At 38.8% G+C, this 20,896-nt stretch overlaps 2 protein-coding genes across 2 annotated transcripts; both read left to right on the top strand.

Moving 5' to 3' along the window:
* Positions 1–5,920: 5,920 nt before the first annotated feature.
* On the top strand, positions 5,921–8,424 carry LOC137183525 (tripartite motif-containing protein 16-like). The gene has a single exon (XM_067590665.1). It carries the CDS (start codon positions 6,116–6,118, stop codon positions 7,784–7,786), a length of 1,671 nt encoding a protein of 556 aa, XP_067446766.1. The 5' UTR covers positions 5,921–6,115; the 3' UTR covers positions 7,787–8,424.
* A 6,348-nt stretch (positions 8,425–14,772) lies between these two features.
* On the top strand, positions 14,773–17,287 carry LOC137183523 (tripartite motif-containing protein 16-like). The gene has a single exon (XM_067590662.1). It carries the CDS (start codon positions 14,977–14,979, stop codon positions 16,648–16,650), a length of 1,674 nt encoding a protein of 557 aa, XP_067446763.1. The 5' UTR covers positions 14,773–14,976; the 3' UTR covers positions 16,651–17,287.
* The last annotated feature ends 3,609 nt before the right edge of the window (positions 17,288–20,896 follow it).

The raw sequence follows: 20,896 nt of genomic DNA, 5'->3' as shown, positions 1-20,896 counted from the left end.
TAGTAGATGTGATAGTAATCATAGTAGTAGTAGTGTTTTTATTAGAAGTACTGTGCATATAAAAGTAATTACAGTGCTAGCAGTATGGGTTGTGTTGCAATTAGAGCACAAACAATACAGGATTTCTTTTAGGTCCATGTCGATATTTCAATGTTTATTTAATATATTGGCCCATTATTTTTTATATTGGTCGATATATTTTTACATAAATACATAAATATTGATAAAGATAGCTTAAATCTGGTTCTTAAAATGTGTTTGTTTATTTGGATCCCCCTTAACTGTTACATTCACAACAACTACACTTCCTGGGCTCTATGGGAAGAAAAATAGAATTTCATGTGATTATGTAAATCAAAAGTAAGTAAAAGTTAAAAAACAAACAAACATATATATTCACATACATAATACATGTGCTTAAATATTTAAAACATTTTAATCTTAAATTTGTGACCAAAATATGTAGCGAGCAGGACATTGAACAGTTGAACAATTAACTTGAATGGAGACACAGATAACAATATATCTGATCAAATCTGTAGATAAATTTACAATACTGATGTATTTGGGCTCAATTTGCAATAATAATAAATAATAATGATAGTAAAGGTACCTCTATTTTTTGTGTTATTAGGTTAAAGAAAGGACAGTAATGAGTGTGAGTAGTATTGCTGGTAGTAGTATTTGTAATAGTTATGGCAGTAACAGTATTAAGGTTTGTAGTATTTTATTGGATGTGTCTGTTCTGATGTTGCAGGATTCGACTCACAAGGTGGAGCTCTACGTTTTCCACACGATCCGCCACTACGCCTTCGACCGCATGATGAAGAGCGCCGACTTCTTCCTGCTGCAGTCCAACTCGCAGTACGTCACCTGGTGGTCGGTGGCCCTCAGCCTCCTCATCGTCACCTCCGGGTACCTGCAGCTCCTCTTCCTCAAAAGACTCTTCATCACCAAGACCGGCACTGAGAACGAGAAACCTCGCTGCTGACACGCTCAGTGTCCTCTGGATGTTTAGAAACAGGCCAGAATGAAGCCAACGCCAACAGATCTGTGTAAAAAAAACACCACAAAATCTCTTTGTATGATAGAAGTGGAGCCACAAATTATACTGATGAACTGTGGTGACTTTTCTTTCTGGTATTGTATCTGTGTGCTTGTTTTTCTCTACACAATATAAATAAACGTTGCCATTAGATGATCATGTGAACAATTTGTGATGTTTTCCTCAGAACAACCGGCATGTGTGCACAGTTTTAGATCGTACCATGTCAGATTCAGCTAACAGAAAGTACATTTTGTTGTCAGAGGTTAAAAGAAAAATGACAGAAATTATATTCATCATTCTCACATCCTGTATCATAGGCTTTGTTCTCATTACAGGCCTTAATGCTCAATTCTGATTTTTTAGTCAGATCTGATCTTTTTGTGTTGTTGGTCCAGATTTGTGTTCATCAGTGGCATGTATCCGGCTCCGGTGTGAATACTGTTGAGGTCCTAAACTGCAACACATGCTCAGATTTAACCAACATGTGACCCGCATGCGTTCAAGAATAACGTTAAATCATAAACATGGATGATGTGGCTGTGCCAGCATACGGTTATGATAAGTTCCTTCCAGTGTAGCTTGAATAGCAGCTTCTCCATAAATGTCCAACCAATGTGAAACTTCCTCACCTTTCCATTGACCTCCGTCACTGTTGTTGCTCTCCTCCATATTAATTTTTACAGATTTGTGAGGTGCCGAAACTGAATGATGACAACAGGCGATAAATGCAGAGAAATGAGACGTTAAGAAAACCACATAGAGTCTGATCTGACCATTCTGACAGTGGTCGCATAGCCAGAGACCAGATATAAATCAGATAGGACCACATATGTAAGTGATCCAGATCTGATATAATTGGATTTGGAACCTTAAAGAGGGTCGCCCTCTCTACGAGACTCCTTTCCAGAAGCCTGATCGTTCAGGCTGGCTTACTTCTCAAAATGGTACCTTATTATGAGGACAGTGCGTAAATTGCAATACTACATACTGTACAATATAACTGCAAGGTCTTTAAAGTCCAACTGAAATTAAACAGCAATTGTTTGTCTACTACAGCAACATATCTGCTCTGTAAATCACTTGTCCTGTGTTCTGAGAAAAAAACCAAAGGGGAGAAATTTATATTTTAAATTCTTTGATTTCATGATGGTGTCCCCCTTTACATTATTTCCATTAAATACTGTTCATCCACTTATGTAGCTGGAATCCTTATTTCGATACAGCAAATTAAATCTTTGCATAAAGTGATATCATGTCATTGTATCATCACTAGAGCAGACGGTCACACTGAGACTGATAGCATCCTGCTCCACAACACAAGAGCCACAGACTCTGAACAGCAACCCACATTAGCTTTGTCTCTTTCTGATATAACTTACAAACATGAACACGCGTCTTGTGCTGCAGCTTAGCTTGTTGAACAAGTCAACATTCACCACTAACAACAGTTGTGGTTCACTTTCACCTGTCTGTTTTTTTTTGTAAATGAGTTTTTTTCCCATACATGGGTGACAAAACTAGAACACAGTGAATAGTTTTGACACAGTTATCTACAGTGATATGTTATCAAGCGTGTAGTAATGTGACCTCACGCGTTGATATCTGAGGATCAACAGGAAAAACTACACAGTGGAAGCTGACTGCAGCCATGACTTTATCCTCAGGTTCCTGCTGCAGGGTTGGAGCATTTCTGATACTTTACCTACCACAGTAGAAAAGTGCCTGTAAAAGGTATTAACCCTTCTCCAAGATGCATGAACAACCCACCAGCCAAGTACCTGAAAAACTGTGTGCAGGTGTACCTGAGGAGAAGCCTACATGTGCTTTTATAAAATATGAAATAATGAATGAAAATGTCTACAGCCAGTAAATGGCACATATTAACATGATGTGCACATACACAGGTGTGGACAGAAGTATTGGTACCCTTGCATTTTATTAAAATAATGCTCCATTCATACTGAACAGTGTTGAAATTAAAAGATATTTTACTATCAATGCATGTCTATGTTTCAATCTATGTCAATGTCAATGTCTATGTTCAACAAAATTATTGGTACCCTTTAGAATTTGTTAGAAATAACTGATTGGTAGTGATAGTTTAAGCAGACTATTGTGTTTTAATTAGTATCACAGGTGTTTTCAGTCTTATAATCACTCATGCAGCCAGTTTAAAAGGAGAAAATGACTCACTCTGCTGTTTTGTGCCGCTGTGTGCATCACATTGAACATGGAAAACAGAAGGAAAACTAGAGAGTGGTCTGAAGATATTAGAAAAAAGGTAACAGCCAAGCATGGTCAACGTAAAGGTTACAAGACTATCTCCAAAGAGCCTGATGTTCTTGTGACCACTGTTGCCAATATTATTAAGAAGTTTAAGGCCCATGGAACTGTAGCCAACATCTCTGGATGTGGTGGCAAGAGGAAAATTGGCCAGAGACTGAACAGAAGGATTGAATGATTGAGAAAGAACCAAGGAAAACTTCAATACAGATCCAAGCTGATATTCAAGTTCAAGGAGAATAGTTTCAAGTTGTGCTGTCCGCTCACTGTCTGAATGACGGTAGAAGACCCAGGCAGACCCAACTTTTAAGAGGGAGACACAAAAACACAGAATGGACTTTGCCAAAATGCATGTTGGTTAGGACTCATAGCGTATCGACCAGGTTACATGGCTGTCTCCGTCTCTTTTCTCTGCTCCGCTCTGCTCTCTGTCTCTGTGTCATGGATGTATAAAGAGCTGCAGGTCTGTGTGTCTGTTGACCGAGGGCGGGGCTGAGCTACACACAGGCAGAGCAGAGAGGCCACAGCGGACAGGATGAAACTCTGCATTCACACAAAGTCCGGCATTGCGGCACCTTCCTGCAGGGTTGTGTGGAGGTGTGGGCTTCTTTATTTGTGCTTTAGTATGTAGGCTAACTGCTGTGAAACAAGCAAGCGACAAATCTTGCATTGTATGTCTGTAAGTACTTCAATTTAATTTACCTGGTAATACTTATGTACTTTCACTTAAGTAGGTTTTTTTAAATCCAGACTTTACTTGTAATGAAGTAAATTTACATTGTGGTATTGATACCTTTACTTAAGTAAAGGATCTGAGTACTTCTTCCACTATTGCCGTAAGCACAAATAAACTATTTCATAATCATTCAACCAAAAGAAAAAGGCAGAAATGGAGGTATTTTATGTGCATAATTTGTTAATGCTTACATATGTTATAAGCAGTAAATAAACAGGTAATAAATGGTTTATAACACACTGTAGTTGTAAGCAGACACTTACCATATGTATATAAAATAATTCATTACATTACCCATTCAATATTTATTCAGCACTCTTTGCAATCTTGCACACCTTTGTACTACTGGTATCCTTGTTTACAGAAACTGTTTGACTCATATAAAGACATTGCATGTTGTTGTCCATTTGTTGTTTCTATATGTATATACCAGTCAAACTTGATTTTAACAACAGTTGACTGAAATGAGGGTCAAGAAGAGTGAAAATTTGTAGTATTATTCTTTTAGGATGTTACATTTGGGGACATTTATTCATATCTCTCACTGCACTGTAAAGTTTTTAGTTTTCTGTTTGATCTGTTTTATTCAATTTTTGCTCATTAGCTGGAGTAAAGGTTGTAATAGCAACATGTTGCTGTAAATGTACTGTAATACAGTTAAGCTTGAAAAAATAAATGAATTAAAAAAAGAGATTAAAGAAATTAGAGTGGTGATGTTAAACAAACTATATGCAATTTATACCTTTCAATACCTTAGATTGTGTAAGTGAATTGTATAAAAGAAGTCCAGTAGTACAACAGCTGCTGTTATGGTTCTGTCCCAGTCTGGCTCTGTGTCCCTCCACCACTCCACCAGTTTCCATCAGGCTTTTGTGCCTGTTTAAGACTGGACTGAGTGGGAAGAAGGACAGATAAGAGAGGTTGCAGATTATATTTAAGGACTACTTGAGATACTGTTGCTGGCTACATCGACTCTCATAGAAACTAAATGCTAAAGTGAACGAAACACTAGCTATGTTAGTCAGAGCTGCATTTTTCTTTTCATTCAATTTATGTTGTTTCATGCAGCCTTAATATACAGCCACTCTGTTTTACAGACTGATTTATTCATGGTTTTGTCAACAGCTATAATGCTGGAGTTTATTTTGCTGTGTGTGCTCGTTGTGATTTGTGCACTTATTTAAGTTGTATTCATACGAGTTCTGGGATGGTTTGTGCATGGTTATATTGTGTTTTCTGGGTTTTTTGGGTTTGCTCTGTGTTTCCCTTCTGTGTTCCTGTGCTCCATACCTGTCCTGCATCAGTCTCGTTAGTCCTGCTCCTTGTGTCATCCCCAGCCAATCAGCTCCTCGCCTGCCCTTGTGTCTTGCCACCTGTTCCTTGTTGTTTTTGTATTTAAGTCCTGGTTTTCAGTCCAGTTTTGTTGGATCCTTTGCTCTGCTCTCCTTTGTTCTATATTGTTTACTTCAGTTCTACTCAGTTCAGTTTTGCTCTGCCTGCACTTGGGCTTAAATAAAGAAGTTATTCTTTAGTTATTCTTCAGCCTCACTCTGCCTACGGTCTCCTGCATCTGGATCCACCTACTCCACTCCACATAACAGCTGCAGCCATGATGTGTGAACTATAGTATAGTATAAGTATATACAGTAGGTACAGGTATAGATGATAGGCTCAATATACATGATAATAATATAAGAGTGAGTGAGGACGTCCCTTTTGGTGAATTAAATTCCTCCGTTCTCGCTGGGAGGAGCTGAGATGTGAGTCAGAAAAGCGAGGAGCCACGTTAGCCAAATGAAAAGCAGCCAGTATCCCTTTAAAACTGTTCCTCTACCTGGAATGAATCAGCGCTTGATAAGCCCTCCCTCTTCTTCCTGATCTCAAACACAACAAGCTCCACTCTGTGCTCATATTTCCTTGTTCCCTCCCCTTCAGATCTACAGTTTGAAGATGGGTGTAACCAACATGTAATGTAGCACAAGAGCTGTCAAACTTGTTTCACCTGTCAGGAAGTGAACCTCAGACAGTCGTTACCACTGAGAGCTGAAATGGCGCAGAAAGGAGATCAGCTGGACCGAGAAACCTTCTCTTGTTCCATCTGTCTGGATCTATTGAAGGATCCGGTGGCTATTCCCTGTGGACACAGCTACTGCATGAGCTGTATTAAAGGCTTCTGGGATGAAGAGGATCAGAGGAAGATCTACAGCTGCCCTCAGTGCAGACAGACCTTCACACCGAGGCCTGTCCTGGGGAAAAACACCATGTTAGCAGCTTTAGTGGAGCAGCTGAAGAAGACTGGACTCCAAGCTGCTCCTGCTGATCACTGCTATGCTGGACCTGAAGATGTGGCCTGTGATGTCTGCACTGGGAGGAAGCTGAAAGCCCTCAAGTCCTGTCTGGTGTGTCTGGCCTCTTACTGTGAGAAACACCTGCAGCCTCATTATGATGCAGCTCCTTTAAAGAAACACAAGCTGGTCGACCCCTCGGAGAAGCTTCAGGAGAACATCTGCTCTCGTCATGATGAGGTGATGAAGATGTTCTGCCGTACTGATCAGCAGAGTATCTGTTATCTCTGCTCTGTGGATGAACATAAAGGCCACGACACAGTCTCAGCTGCAGCAGAAAGGACTGAGAGGCAGAGAGAGCTCGAGGTGAGTCGACAAAACATCCAGCAGAGAATCCAGGACAGAGAGAAAGATGTGAAGCTGCTTCAACAGGAGGTGGAGGCCGTCAATCGCTCTGCTGATAAAGCAGTGGAGGACAGTGAGAAGATCTTCACTGAGCTGATCAGTCTCATCCAGAAAAGAAGCTCTGATGTGAAGCAGCAGATCAGATCCCAGCAGGAAACTGAAGTGAGTCGAGTCAAAGAGCTTCAGGAGAAGCTGGAGCAGGAGATCACTGAGCTGGAGAGGAAAGATGCTGAACTGAAGCAGCTCTCACACACAGAGGATCACAACCAGTTTCTACACAACTACCCCTCACTGTCACAACTCAGTGCATCTACAGACTCATCCAGCATCGATATCCGTCCTCTGAGATACTTTGAGGATGTGACAGCAGCTGTGTCAGAGCTCAGAGATAAACTACAGGACATCCTGAGGGAGAAATGGACAAACATCTCACTGACAGTGACTGAAGTGGACGTTTTACTGTCAGAAGCAGAACCCAAGACCAGAGCTGGATTCTTAAAATATTCATGTGAAATCACACTGGATCCAAACACAGCAAACACATATCTGTCATTATCTGAGGGGAACAAAAAAACAACATTCATGAGTCGACCACAGTCTTATTCTCGTCACCCAGACAGATTCACTGTATGCAGTCAGGTCCTGAGTAGAGAGAGTCTGACTGGACGTTGTTACTGGGAGGTGGAGTGGAGAGGGGATGGAGTTTGTGTAGCAGTCGCATACAAGAATATCAGCAGAGCAGGAAACTTGAATGAATGTCGATTTGGACTTAATGACAAATCTTGGATGTTAAATTGTGGCACTTACAGTTATACATTTTGGTTCAACAACATCTCAACTCGCGTCTCAGGTCCTGGTTCCTCCAGAGTAGGAGTGTACCTGGATCACAGTGCAGGTATTCTGTCCTTCTACAGCGTCTCTGAAACCATGACTCTCCTCCACAGAGTCAAGACCACATTCACTCAGCCTCTCTATGCTGGACTTTGGCTGTATAAAGGAGTCACAGCTGAGTTGTGTAAACTCAAATAGACAGAAGTCATTTCAGACTTCATGTGTCAGATTCTGTTGTAATTCTTCATGTTTTTTGTCTCCATTGTTTCTGAGAGCTCGTTGCTGTGGTGTTTCTGAACTGCACAGAGATCAGCTGTCAATCAAACTGGGATTGTCAACACTTATTTTCTTTTCATTTGTTGTTCTTTTAATGTTTTCAGTTTCTTTAAATGTCACTTTTTGCTGTGTGTTTTTATCCATGGAGGCTATCACTGCTCATGATGATGTTTTTAACCTTCACTGACGTTTCTTCAGATGAAAATGTGAACTTCTCTTTGTTCTAAATGTTAGTTTCATGTTTGTATTGATGTATTTGTGTGCTGTTGTTTCTCTTCCACTTCAGCGTCTTAAACAGAGAAAACAGCAGAACTTCCTTCATCATTGATATTTTGTTCTCATCACTTTGTAAATTCATAAAGAAATGTACAATCAAACTGTAATTATCATGATAATAATCATTTATTATGTTCTTGTACATTCTGGGTTAAACTAACTGATTGTGTGGATGAAGTGAATCTGTACATGAAATCATTGAACAAGAGTCATTTAACAGACTTTACTGATCAGATGTGTGAACAATCTGAAGCTTTACATAATCAATAAAGTTATTATTTCAACAGTGAGCAAAGTGTTTTCTTCTGTCTTCATCTCAGGATCTCATTCAAAGCTTGTGGAGAAAATGTGAAACTAAAATGAGAGTTTATTTGAGGCAGTTTTCCTCCTGAAACACCACAAAGTACAGAGTTCATGTTCAGAGCAGACAAACGTTTGTCAGTCAGTCTCTGTACTTTCAGCTTTCTTCACTAAAACATTTTAATGCTTTCAACACATTATACTGTTGAATAGTCTAATTTATAACATATATATAACAAATTGATCAAATGTTTTATGTGTAAAATATTGATCTGATAGGTAATTAAAGCTGTCAAATAAATGTAGTGGAGTAGAAAGTACAATATTTCCCTCTGAAATGAGTGGAAGTATAAAGTAGCATCAAATGGAAATACTCAAGTACAGTAATTTAATAAATATACTTTTTTTTTTTTTTTTATATTTGACTTCGTAAGTGTCTTAATGTGGCTGTTGAAATTCAGGTCTGAGTCCATGACTACACCAAGATTTCTGGCTTGGTTTGTGGTTTTTAACATTATCAATTGAAGCTGAGTGTTGATTTTTAATTGCTCTTCCTTGGCTACAAAAACAATTACTTTAGTTTTATCTTTGTTTAATTGAGAAATTATAGTTTTAGTTTTGGTAAAAGTGGTAGTAGTGATTGTTTTAATAGTAATAGCAGTTAGAAGTTTCTGATGATGGTGTTGTTGTGATAGTAGATGTGATAGTAATCATAGTAGTAGTAGTGTTTTTATTAGAAGTACTGTGCATATAAAAGTAATTACAGTGCTAGCAGTATGGGTTGTGTTGCAATTAGAGCACAAACAATACAGGATTTCTTTTAGGTCCATGTCGATATTTCAATGTTTATTTAATATATTGGCCCATTATTTTTTATATTGGTCGATATATTTTTACATAAATACATAAATATTGATAAAGATAGCTTAAATCTGGTTCTTAAAATGTGTTTGTTTGTTTATTTGGATCCCCGTTAACTGTTACATTCACAACAACTACACTTCCTGGGCTCTATGGGAAGAAAAATAGAATTTCATGTGATTATGTAAATCAAAAGTAAATAAAAGTTAAAAAACAAACAAACATATGTATTCACATACGTAATACATGTGCTTAAATATTTAAAACGTTTTAATCTTAAATTTGTGACCAAAATATGTAGCGAGCAGGACATTGAACAGTTGAACAATTAACTTGAATGGAGACACAGATAACAATATATCTGATCAAATCTGTAGATAAATTTACAATACTGATGTATTTGGGCTCAATTTGCAATAATAACAAATAATAATGATAGTAAAGGTACCTCTATTTTTTGTGTTATTAGGTTAAAGAAAGGACAGTAGCAGTAATGAGTGTGAGTAGTAATGGTGGTACTAGTATTTGTAATAGTTATGGCAGTAACAGTATTAATGTTTGTAGTATTTTATTGGATGTGTCTGTTCTGATGTTGCAGGATTCGACTCACAAGGTGGAGCTCTACGTTTTCCACACGATCCGCCACTACGCCTTCGACCACATGATGGAGAGCGCCGACTTCTTCCTGCTGCAGTCCAACTCGCAGTACGTCACCTGGTGGTCGGTGGCCCTCAGCCTCCTCATCGTCACCTCCGGGTACCTGCAGCTCCTCTTCCTCAAAAGACTCTTCATCACCAAGACCGGCACTGAGAACGAGAAACCTCGCTGCTGACACGCTCAGTGTCCTCTGGATGTTTAGAAACAGGCCAGAATGAAGCCAACGCCAACAGATCTGTGTATAAAAAACACCACAAAATCTGTTTGTATGATAGAAGTGGAGCCACAAATTATACTGATAAACTGTGGTGATTTTTCTTTCTGGTATTGTATCTGTGTGCTTGTTTTTCTCTACACAATATAAATAAATGTTGCCATTAGATGATCATGTGAACAATTTGTGATGTTTTCCTCAGAACAGCCGGCATGTGTGCACAGTTTTAGATCGTCAGGTTCAGCTAACGGAAAGTACATTTTGTCGTCAGAGGTTAAAAGAAAAATGACAGAAATTATATTCATCATTCTCACATCCTGTATCATAGGCTTTGTTCTCATCACAGGCCTTAATGCTCAATTCAGATTTTTTAGTCAGATCTGATCTTTTTGTGTTGTTGGTCCAGATTCATGTTCGTCAGTAGCATGTATCCGGCTCCGGTGTGAATACTGTTGAGGTCCTAAACTGCTACACATGCTCAGATTTAACCAACATGTGACCCGCATGCGTTCAAGAATAACGTTAAATCATAAACATGGATGATGTGGCTTTGCCAGCATACGGTTATGATAAGTTCCTTCCAGTGTAGCTTGAATAGCAGCTTCTCCATAAATGTCCAACAAATGTGAAACTTCCTCACCTTTCCATTGACCTCCGTCACTGTTGTTGCTCTCCTCCATATTAATTTTACAGATTCGTGAGGTGCTGAAACTGAATGATGACAACAGGCGATAAATGCAGAGAAATGAGACGTTAAGAAAACCACATAGAGTCTGATCTGACCATTCTGACAGTGGTCACATAGCCAGAGACCAGATATAAATCAGATAGGACCATATATGTAAGTGATCCAGATCTGATATGAAAAAATCAGATCTGTGTCACTTGGAGGCAAAAAAAATTGGATTTGGAACCTTAAAGAGGGTCACCCTCTCTACGAGACTCCTTTCCAGAAGCCTGATCGTTCAGGCTGGCTTACTTCTCAGAATGGTACCTTATTATGTGGACAGTGCGTAAATTGCAATACTACATACTTTACAATATAACTGCAAGGTCTTTAAAGTCCAACTGAAATTAAACAGCAATTGTTTGTCTACTACAGCAACATATCTGCTCTGTAGATCACTTGTCCTGTGTTCTGAGAAAAAAAGCAAAGGGGAGAAATTTATATTTTAAATTCTTTGATTTCATGATGGTGTCCCCCTTTACATTATTTCCATTATATACTGTTCATCCACTTATGTAGCTGGAGTCCTTATTTCAATATAGCAAATTAAATCTTTGCATAAAGCGATATCATGTCATTGTATCATCACTAGAGCAGACGGTCACACTGAGCCTGATAGCATCCTGCTCCACAACACAAGAGCCACAGACTCTGAACAGCAAACCACATTAGCTTTGTCTCCTTCTTATCTAACTTACAAACATGAACACGCGTATCTTGTGCTGCAGCTTAGCTTGTTGAACAAGTCACCAAACATTCACCACTAACAACAGTTGTGGTTCACTTTCACCTGCCTGTTTTTTTTTGTAAATGAGTTTTTTTCCCATACATGGGTGACAAAACTAGAACACAGTGAATAGTTTTGACACAGTTATCTACAGTAATATGTTATCAAGCGTGTAGTAATGTGACCTCACGCGTTGATATCTGAGGATCAACAGGAAAAACTACACAGTGGAAGCTGACTGCAGCCATGACTTTATCCTCAGGTTCCTGCTGCAGGGTTGGAGCATTTCTGATACTTTACCTACCACAGTAGAAAAGTGCCTGTAAAAGGTATTAACCCTTCTCCAAGATGCATGAACAACCCACCAGCCAAGTACCTGAAAAACTGTGTGCAGGTGTACCTGAGGAGAAGCCTACATGTGCTTTTATAAAATATGAAATAATGAATGAAAATGTCTACAGCCAGTAAATGGCACATATTAACATGATGTGCACATACACAGGCGTGGACAGAAGTATTGGTACCCTTGCATTTTATTAAAATAATGCACCATTCATACTGAACAGTGTTGAAATTAAAAGATATTTTACTATCAATGCATGTCTATGTTTCAATCTATGTCTATGTCTATGTCTATGTTCAACAAAATTATTGGTACCCTTTAGAATTTGTTAGAAATAACTGATTGGTAGTGATAGTTTAAGCAGACTATTGTGTTTTAATTAGTATCACAGGTGTTTTCAGTCTTATAATCACTCATGCAGCCAGTTTAAAAGGAGAAAATGACTCACTCTGCTGTTTTGTGCCGCTGTGTGCATCACATTGAACATGGAAAACAGAAGGAAAACTAGAGAGTGGTCTGAAGATATTAGAAAAAAGGTAACAGCTAAGCATGGTCAATGTAAAGGTTATAAGACTATCTTCAAAGAGCCTGATGTTCTTGTGACCACTGTTGCCAATATTATTAAGAAGTTTAAGGCCCATGGAACTGTAGCCAACATCTCTGGATGTGGTGGCAAGAGGAAAATTGGCCAGAGATTGATCAGAAGGATTGAATGATTGAGAAAGAACCAAGGAAAACTTCAATACAGATCCAAGCTGGTATTCAAGTTCAAGGAGAATAGTTTCAAGTTGCGCTGTCCGTTCGCTGTCTGAATGACGGTAGAAGACCCAGGAAGACCCAACTTTTAAGAGGGAGACACAAAAAAACAGAATGGACTTTGCCAAAATGCATGTAGGTTAGGACTCATAGCGTATCGACCAGGTTACATGGCTGTCTCCGTCTCTTTTCTCTGCTCCGCTCTGCTCTCTGTCTCTGTGTCATGGATGTATAAAGAGCTGCAGGTCTGTGTGTCTGTTGACCGAGGGCGGGGCTGAGCTACACACACGCAGAGCAGAGAGGCCGCAGCAGACAGGATGAAACTCTGCATTCACACAAAGTCCGGCAATGCAAAGTCAAGCAAGCGACAAATCTTGCATTGTATGTCTGTAAGTACTTCAATTTAATTTACCTGGTAATACTTATGTACTTTTACTTAAGTACGTTTTTTTAAATCCAGACTTTACTTGTAATGAAGTAATTTTACATTGTGGTATTGATACCTTTACTTAAGTAAAGGATCTGAGTACTTCTTCCACTATTGCTGTAAGCACAAATAAACTATTTCATAATCATTCAACCAAAAGAAAAAGGCAGAAATGGAGGTATTTTATGTGCATAATTTGTTAATGCTTACATATGTTATAAGCAGTAGATAAACAGGTAATAAATGATTTATAACACACTGTAGTTGTAAGCAGACACTTACCATATGTATATAAAATAATTCATTACATTACCCATTCAATATTTATTCAGCACTCTTTGCACTCTTGCACACCTTTGTACTGCTGGTATCCTTGTTTACAGAAACTGTTTGACTCATATAAAGACATTGCATGTTGTTGTCCATTTGTTGTTTCTATATGTATATATCAGTCAAACTTGATTTTAACAACAGTTGACTGAAATGAGGGTCAAGAAGAATGTCAAATTTCTGAAAATTTGTAGTATTATTCTTTTAGGATGTTACATTTGGGGACATTTATTCATATCTCTCACTGCACTGTAAAGTTTTTATTTTTCTGTTTGATCTGTTTTATTCAATTTTTGCTCATTAGCTGGAGTAAAGGTTGTAATAGCAACATGTTGCTGTAAATGTACTGTAATACAGTTAAGCTTGAAAAAATAAATGACATTAAAAAAAGAGATTAGAAAAATTAGTGTGGTGATGTTAAACAAACTATATCCAATTTATATGTTTCAATACCTTAGATTGTGTAAGTGAATTGTATAAAAGAAGTCCAGTAGTACAACAGCTGCTGTTATGGTTCTGTCCCAGTCTGGCTCTGTGTCCCTCCACCACTCCACCAGTTGCCATCAGGCTTTTCTGCCTGTTTAAGACTGGACTGAGTGGGAAGAAGGACAGATAAGAGAGGTTGCAGGTTGTATTTAAGGACTACTTGAGATACTGTTGCTGGCTACATCGACTCTCATAGGAACTAAGTGCTAAAGTGAACGAAACACTAGCTATGTTAGTCAGAGCTGCATTTTTCTTTTCATTCAATTTATGTTGTTTCATGCAGCCTTAATATACAGCCACTCTGTTTTATAGACTGATTTATTCATGGTTTTGTCAACAGCTATAATGCTGGAGTTTATTTTGCTTTGTGTGCTCCTTGTGATTTGTGCACTTATTTAAGTTGTATTCATACGAGTTCTGGGATGGTTTAAAGAAGTTATTCTTTAGTTATTCTTCAGCCTCACTCTGCCTATGGTCTCCTGCATCTGGATCCACCTACTCCGCTCCACATAACAGCTGCAGCCATGATGTGTGAACTATAGTATAGTATAAATATATACAGTAGGTACAGGTATAGATGATAGGCTCAATATACATGATAATAATATAAGAGTGAGTGAGGACGTCCCTTTTGGTGAATTAAATTCCTCCGTTCTCGCTGGGAGGAGCTGAGATGTGAGTCAGAAAAGCGAGGAGCCACGTTAGCCAAATGAAAAGCAGCCAGTATCCCTTTAAAACTGCTCCTCTACCTGGAATGAATCAGCACTTGATAAGCCCTCCCTCTTCTTCCTGATCTCAAACACAACAAGCTCCACTCTGTGCTCATATTTCCTTGTTCCCTCCCCTTCAGATCTACAGTTTGAAGATGGGTGTAACCAACATGTAATGTAGCACAAGAACTGTCAGGCTCCATTTCCTACAGAAACACATGTTGTTCAGATCGCAGCTCAAACTTGTTTCATTTCTCAGGAAGTGAAACTAAGACAGTCGTTGACACTGAGAGCTGAAATGGCGCAGAAAGATCAGCTGGACCGAGAAACCTTCTCTTGTTCCATCTGTCTGGATCTACTGAAGGATCCGGTGGCTATTCCCTGTGGACACAGCTACTGCATGAGCTGTATTAAAGGCTTCTGGGATGAAGAGGATCAGAGGAAGATCTACAGCTGCCCTCAGTGCAGACAGACCTTCACACCGAGGCCTGTCCTGGGGAAAAACACCATGTTAGCAGCTTTAGTGGAGCAGCTGAAGAAGACTGGACTCCAAGCTGCTCCTGCTGATCACTGCTATGCTGGACCTGAAGATGTGGCCTGTGATGTCTGCACTGGGAGGAAGCTGAAAGCCCTCAAGTCCTGTCTGACTTGTCCAGCCTCTTACTGTGAGAAACACCTGCAGCCTCATTATGATGCAGCTCCATTAAAGAAACACAAGCTGGTCGACCCCTCGCAGAAGCTCCAGGAGAACATCTGCTCTAGTCATGATGATGTGATGAAGATGTTCTGCCGTACTGATGAGCAGAGTATCTGTTATCTCTGCTCTGTGGATGAACATAAAGGCCACGACACAGTCTCAGCTGCAGCAGAAAGGACTGAGAGGCAGAGAGAGCTCGAGGTGAGTCGACAAAACATCCAGCAGAGAATCCAGGACAGAGAGAAAGATGTGAAGCTGCTTCAACAGAAGATGAAGGCCGTCAATCACTCTGCTAATAAAGCAGTGAAGGACAGTGAGAAGATCTTCACTGAGCTGATCAGTCTCATCCAGAAAAGAAGCTCTGATGTGAAGCAGCAGATCAGATCCCAGCAGGAAACTGAAGTGAGACGAGTCAAAGAGCTTCAGGAGAAGCTGGAGCAGGAGATCACTGAGCTGAAGAGGAAAGATGCTGAACTGAAGCAGCTGTCACACACAGAGGATCACAACCAGTTTCTACACAACTACCCCTCACTGTCACAACTCAGTGCATCTACAGACTCATCCAGCATCAATATCCGTCCTCTGAGATACTTTGAGGATGTGACAGCAGCTGTGTCAGAGCTCAGAGATAAACTACAGGACATCCTGAGGGAGGAATGGACAAACATCTCACTGACAGTGACTGAAGTGGACGTTTTACTGTCAGAAGCAGAACCCAAGACCAGAACTGGATTCTTAAAATATTCACGTGAAATCACACTGGATCCAAACACAGCAAACACATGGCTGTTATTGTCTGATGGGAACAGAAAAGCAACATACATGAGTCGACCACAGTCTTATTCTCGTCACCCAGACAGATTCACTGTATGCAGTCAGGTCCTGAGTAGAGAGAGTCTGACTGGACGTTGTTACTGGGAGGTGGAGTGGAGAGGGGGAGGAGTTTGTGTAGCAGTCGCATACAAGAATATCAGCAGAGCAGGAAACTCGAATGAATGTCGATTTGGACTTAATGACAAATCTTGGATGTTAGATTGTGACACTAACAGTTATACATTTTGGTTCAACAACATCAAAACTCGTGTCTCAGGTTCTGGTTCCTCCAGAGTAGGAGTGTACCTGGATCACACAGCAGGTATTCTGTCCTTCTACAGCGTCTCTGAAACCATGACTCTCCTCCACAGAGTCCAGACCACATTCACTCAGCCTCTCTATGCTGGACTTTGTCCTTATTATTATGATGGAGACACAGCTGAGTTGTGTAAACTCAAATAGACAGAAGTCATTTCAGACTTCATGTGTCAGATTCTGTTGTAATTCTTCATGTTTTTGTCTCCATTGTTTCTGAGAGCTCGTTGCTGTGGTGTTTCTGAACTGCACAGAGATCAGCTGTCAATCAAACTGGGATTGTCAACACTTATTTTCTTTTCATTTGTTGTTCTTTTAATGTTTTCAGTTTCTTTAAATGTGACTTTTTGCTGTGTGTTTTTATCCATGGAGGCTATCACTGCTCATGATGATGTTTTTAACCTTCACTGACGTTTCTTCAGATGAAAATGTGAACTTCTCTTTGTTCTAAATGTTAGTTTCATGTTTGTATTGATGTATTTGTGTGCTGTTGTTTCTCTTCCACTTCAGCGTCTTAAACAGAGAAAACAGCAGAACTTCCTTCATCATAGATATTTTGTTCTCATCACTTTGTAAATTCATAAAGAAATGTACAATCAAACTGTAATTATCATGATAATAATCATTTATTATGTTGTTGTACATTCTGGGTTAAACTAACTGATTGTGTGGATGAAGTGAATCTGTACATGAAATCATTGAACAAGAGTCATTTAACAGACTTTACTGATCAGATGTGTGAACAATCTGAAACTTTACATAATCAATAAAGTTATTATTTCAACAGTGAGCAAAGTGTTTTCTTCTGTCTTCATCTCAGGATCTCATTCAAAGCTTGTGGAGAAAATGTGAAACTAAAATGAGAGTTTATTTGAGGCAGTTTTCCTCCTGAAACACCACAAAGTACAGAGTTCATGTTCAGAGCAGACAAACGTTTGTCAGTCAGTCTCTGTACTTTCAGCTTTCTTCACTAAAACATTTTAATGCTTTCAACACATTATACTGTTGAATAGTTAATTTATAACACATATATAACAAATTGATCAAATGTTTTATGTGTAAAATATTGATCTGATAGGTAATTAAAGCTGTCAAATAAATGTAGTGGAGTAGAAAGTACAATATTTCCCTCTGAAATGTAGTGGAAGTATAAAGTAGCATCACATGGAAATACTCAAGTACAGTAATTTAATAAATATACTTAGAGTTTTTTTTTTTTTTTAATATTTGACTTTGTAAGTGTCTTAATGTAGCTGGTGAAATTCAGGTCTGAGTCCATGACTACACCAAGATTTCTGGCTTGGTTTGTGGTTTTTAACATTATCAATTGAAGCTGAGTGCTGGTTTTTAATTGCTCTTCCTTGACTCCAAAAACAATTACTTCAGTTTTATCTTTGTTTAATTGAGAAATTATAGATTTAGTTTTGGTAAAAGTGGTAGTAGTGATTGTTTTAATAGTAATAGCAGTTAGAAGTTTCTGATGATGGTGTTGTTGTGATAGTAGATGTGATAGTAATCATAGTAGTAATAGTGTTTTTATTAGAAGTACTGTGCATATAAAAGTAATTATAGTGCTAGCAGTATGGGTTGTGTTGCAATTAGAGAACAAACAATACAGGATTTCTTTTAGGTCCATGTTGATATTTCAATGTTTATTTAATATATTGGCCCATTATTTTTTATATTGGTCGATATATTTTTACATAAATACATAAATATTGATAAAGATAGCTTAAATCTGGTTCTTAAAATGTGTTTGTTTATTTGGATCCCCGTTAACTGTTACATTCACAACAACTACACTTCCTGGGCTCTATGGGAAGAAAAATAGAATATCATGTGATTATGTAAATCAAAAGTAAGTAAAAGTAAAAAAAAAACAAACAAACATATATATTCACATACATAATACATGTGCTTAAATATTTAAAACATTTTAATCTTAAATTTGTGACCAAAATATGTAGCGAGCAGGACATTGAACAGTTGAACAATTAACTTGAATGGAGACACAGATAACAATATATCTGATCAAATCTGTAGATAAATTTACAATACTGATGTATTTGGGCTCAATTTGCAATAATAATAAATAATAATGATAGTAAAGGTACCTCTATTTTTTGTGTTATTAGGTTAAAGAAAGGACAGTAGCAGTAATGAGTGTGAGTAGTAATGCTGGTAGTAGTATTTGTAATAGTTATGGCAGTAACAGTATTAATGTTTGTAGTATTTTATTGGATGTGTCTGTTCTGATGTTGCAGGATTCGACTCACAAGGTGGAGCTGTACGTTTTCCACACGATCCGCCACTACGCCTTCGACCGCATGATGAAGAGCGCCGACTTCTTCCTGCTGCAGTCCAACTCGCAGTACGTCACCTGGTGGTCGGTGGCCCTCAGCCTCCTCATCGTCACCTCCGGGTACCTGCAGCTCCTCTTCCTCAAAAGACTCTTCATCACCAAGACCGGCACTGAGAACGAGAAACCTCGCTGCTGACACGCTCAGTGTCCTCTGGATGTTTAGAAACAGGCCAGAATGAAGCCAACACCAACAGATCTGTGTATAAAAAACACCATAAAATCTGTTTGTATGATAGAAGTGGAGCCACAAATTATACTGATAAACTGTGGTGACTTTTCTTTCTGGTATTGTATCTGTGTGCTTGTTTTTCTCTACACAATATAAATAAACGTTGCCATTAGATGATCATGTGAACAATTTCTGATGTTTTCCTCAGAACAGCCGGCATGTGTGCACAGTTTTAGATCGTCAGGTTCAGCTAACGGAAAGTACATTTTGTTGTCAGAGGTTAAAAGAAAAATGACAGAAATTATATTCATCATTCTCACATCCTGTATCATAGGCTTTGTTCTCATTACAGGCCTTAATGCTCAATTCTGATTTTTTAGTCAGATCTGATCTTTTTGTGTTGTTGGTCCAGATTCATGTTTGTCAGTGGCATGTATCCGGCTCCGGTGTGAATACTGTTGAGGTCCTAAACTGCTACACATGCTCAGATTTTACCAACATGTGACCCGCATGCGTTCAAGAATAACGTTAAATCATAAACATGGATGATGTGGCTGTGCCAGCATACGGTTATGATAACTTCCTTCCAGTGTAGCTTGAATAGCAGCTTCTCCATAAATGTCCAACAAATGTGAAACTTCCTCACCTTTCCATTGACCTCCGTCACTGTTGTTTCTCTCCTCCATATTAATTTTACAGATTCGTGAGGTGCCGAAACTGAATGATGACAACAGGCGATAAATGCAGAGAAATTAAAGAAAACCACATAGAGTCTGATCTGACCATTCTGACAGCGGTCGCATAGCCAGAGACCAGATATAAATCAGATAGGACCACATATGTAAGTGATCCAGATCTGATATGAAAAAATCAGATCTGAGTCACTTGGAGTCAAAAAAAATTGGATTTGGAACCTTAAAGAGGGTCGCCCTCTCTACGAGACTCCTTTCCAGAAGCCTGATCATTCAGGCTGGCTTACTTCTCAGAATGGTACCTTATAATGTGGACAGTGCATAAATTGCAATACTACATACTTTACAATATAACTGCAAGGTCTTTAAAGTCCAACTGAAATTAAACAGCAATTGTTTGTCTACTACAGCAACATATCTGCTCTGTAAATCACTTGTCCTGTGTTCTGAGAAAAAAACCAAAGGGGAGAAATTTATATTTTAAATTCTTTGATTTCATACTAATCATACTGTTCATCCACTTATGTAGCTGGAGTCCTTATTTCAATATAGCAAATTAAATCTTTGCATAAAGCGATATCATGTCATTGTATCATCACTAGAGCAGACGGTCACACTGAGCCTGATAGCATCCTGCTCCACAACACAAGAGCCACAGACTCTGAACAGCAACCCACATTAGCTTTGTCTCCTTCTTATCTAACTTACAAACATGAACACGCGTCTTGTGCTGCAGCTTAGCTTGTTGAACAAGTCACCAAACATTCACCACTAACAACAGTTGTGGTTCACTTTCACCTGCCTGTTTTTTTTGTAAATTAGTTTTTTTCCCATACATGGGTGACAAAACTAGAACACAGTGAATAGTTTTGACACAGTTATCTACAGTGATATGTTATCAAGCATGTAGTAATGTGACCTCACGCGTTGATATCTGAGGATCAACAGGAAAAACTACACAGTGGAAGCTGACTGCAGCCATGACTTTATCCTCAGGTTCTTGCTGCAGGGTTGGAGCATTTCTGATACTTTACCTACCACAGTAGAAAAGTGCATGTAAAAGGTATTAACCCTTCTCCAAGATGCATGAACATCCGACCAGCCAAGTACCTGAAAAACTGTGTGCAGGTGTACCTGAGGAGAAGCCTACATGTGCTTTTATAAAATATG

This window comes from Thunnus thynnus, chromosome 5, assembly GCF_963924715.1.
Source record: "Thunnus thynnus chromosome 5, fThuThy2.1, whole genome shotgun sequence".
NCBI classification, from domain to species: Eukaryota; Metazoa; Chordata; class Actinopteri; order Scombriformes; family Scombridae; genus Thunnus; species Thunnus thynnus.
Note: the sequence above shows the minus strand (reverse complement) of the source record. Positions and strands in the feature narration are given on the sequence as shown.

Coding starts and splice junctions, on each gene's coding strand:
- LOC137183523 (XM_067590662.1), top strand. CDS start 14,977: ATGGCGCAGAAAGATCAGCTGGACCGAGAAACCTTCTCTTGTTCCATC.
- LOC137183525 (XM_067590665.1), top strand. CDS start 6,116: ATGGCGCAGAAAGGAGATCAGCTGGACCGAGAAACCTTCTCTTGTTCC.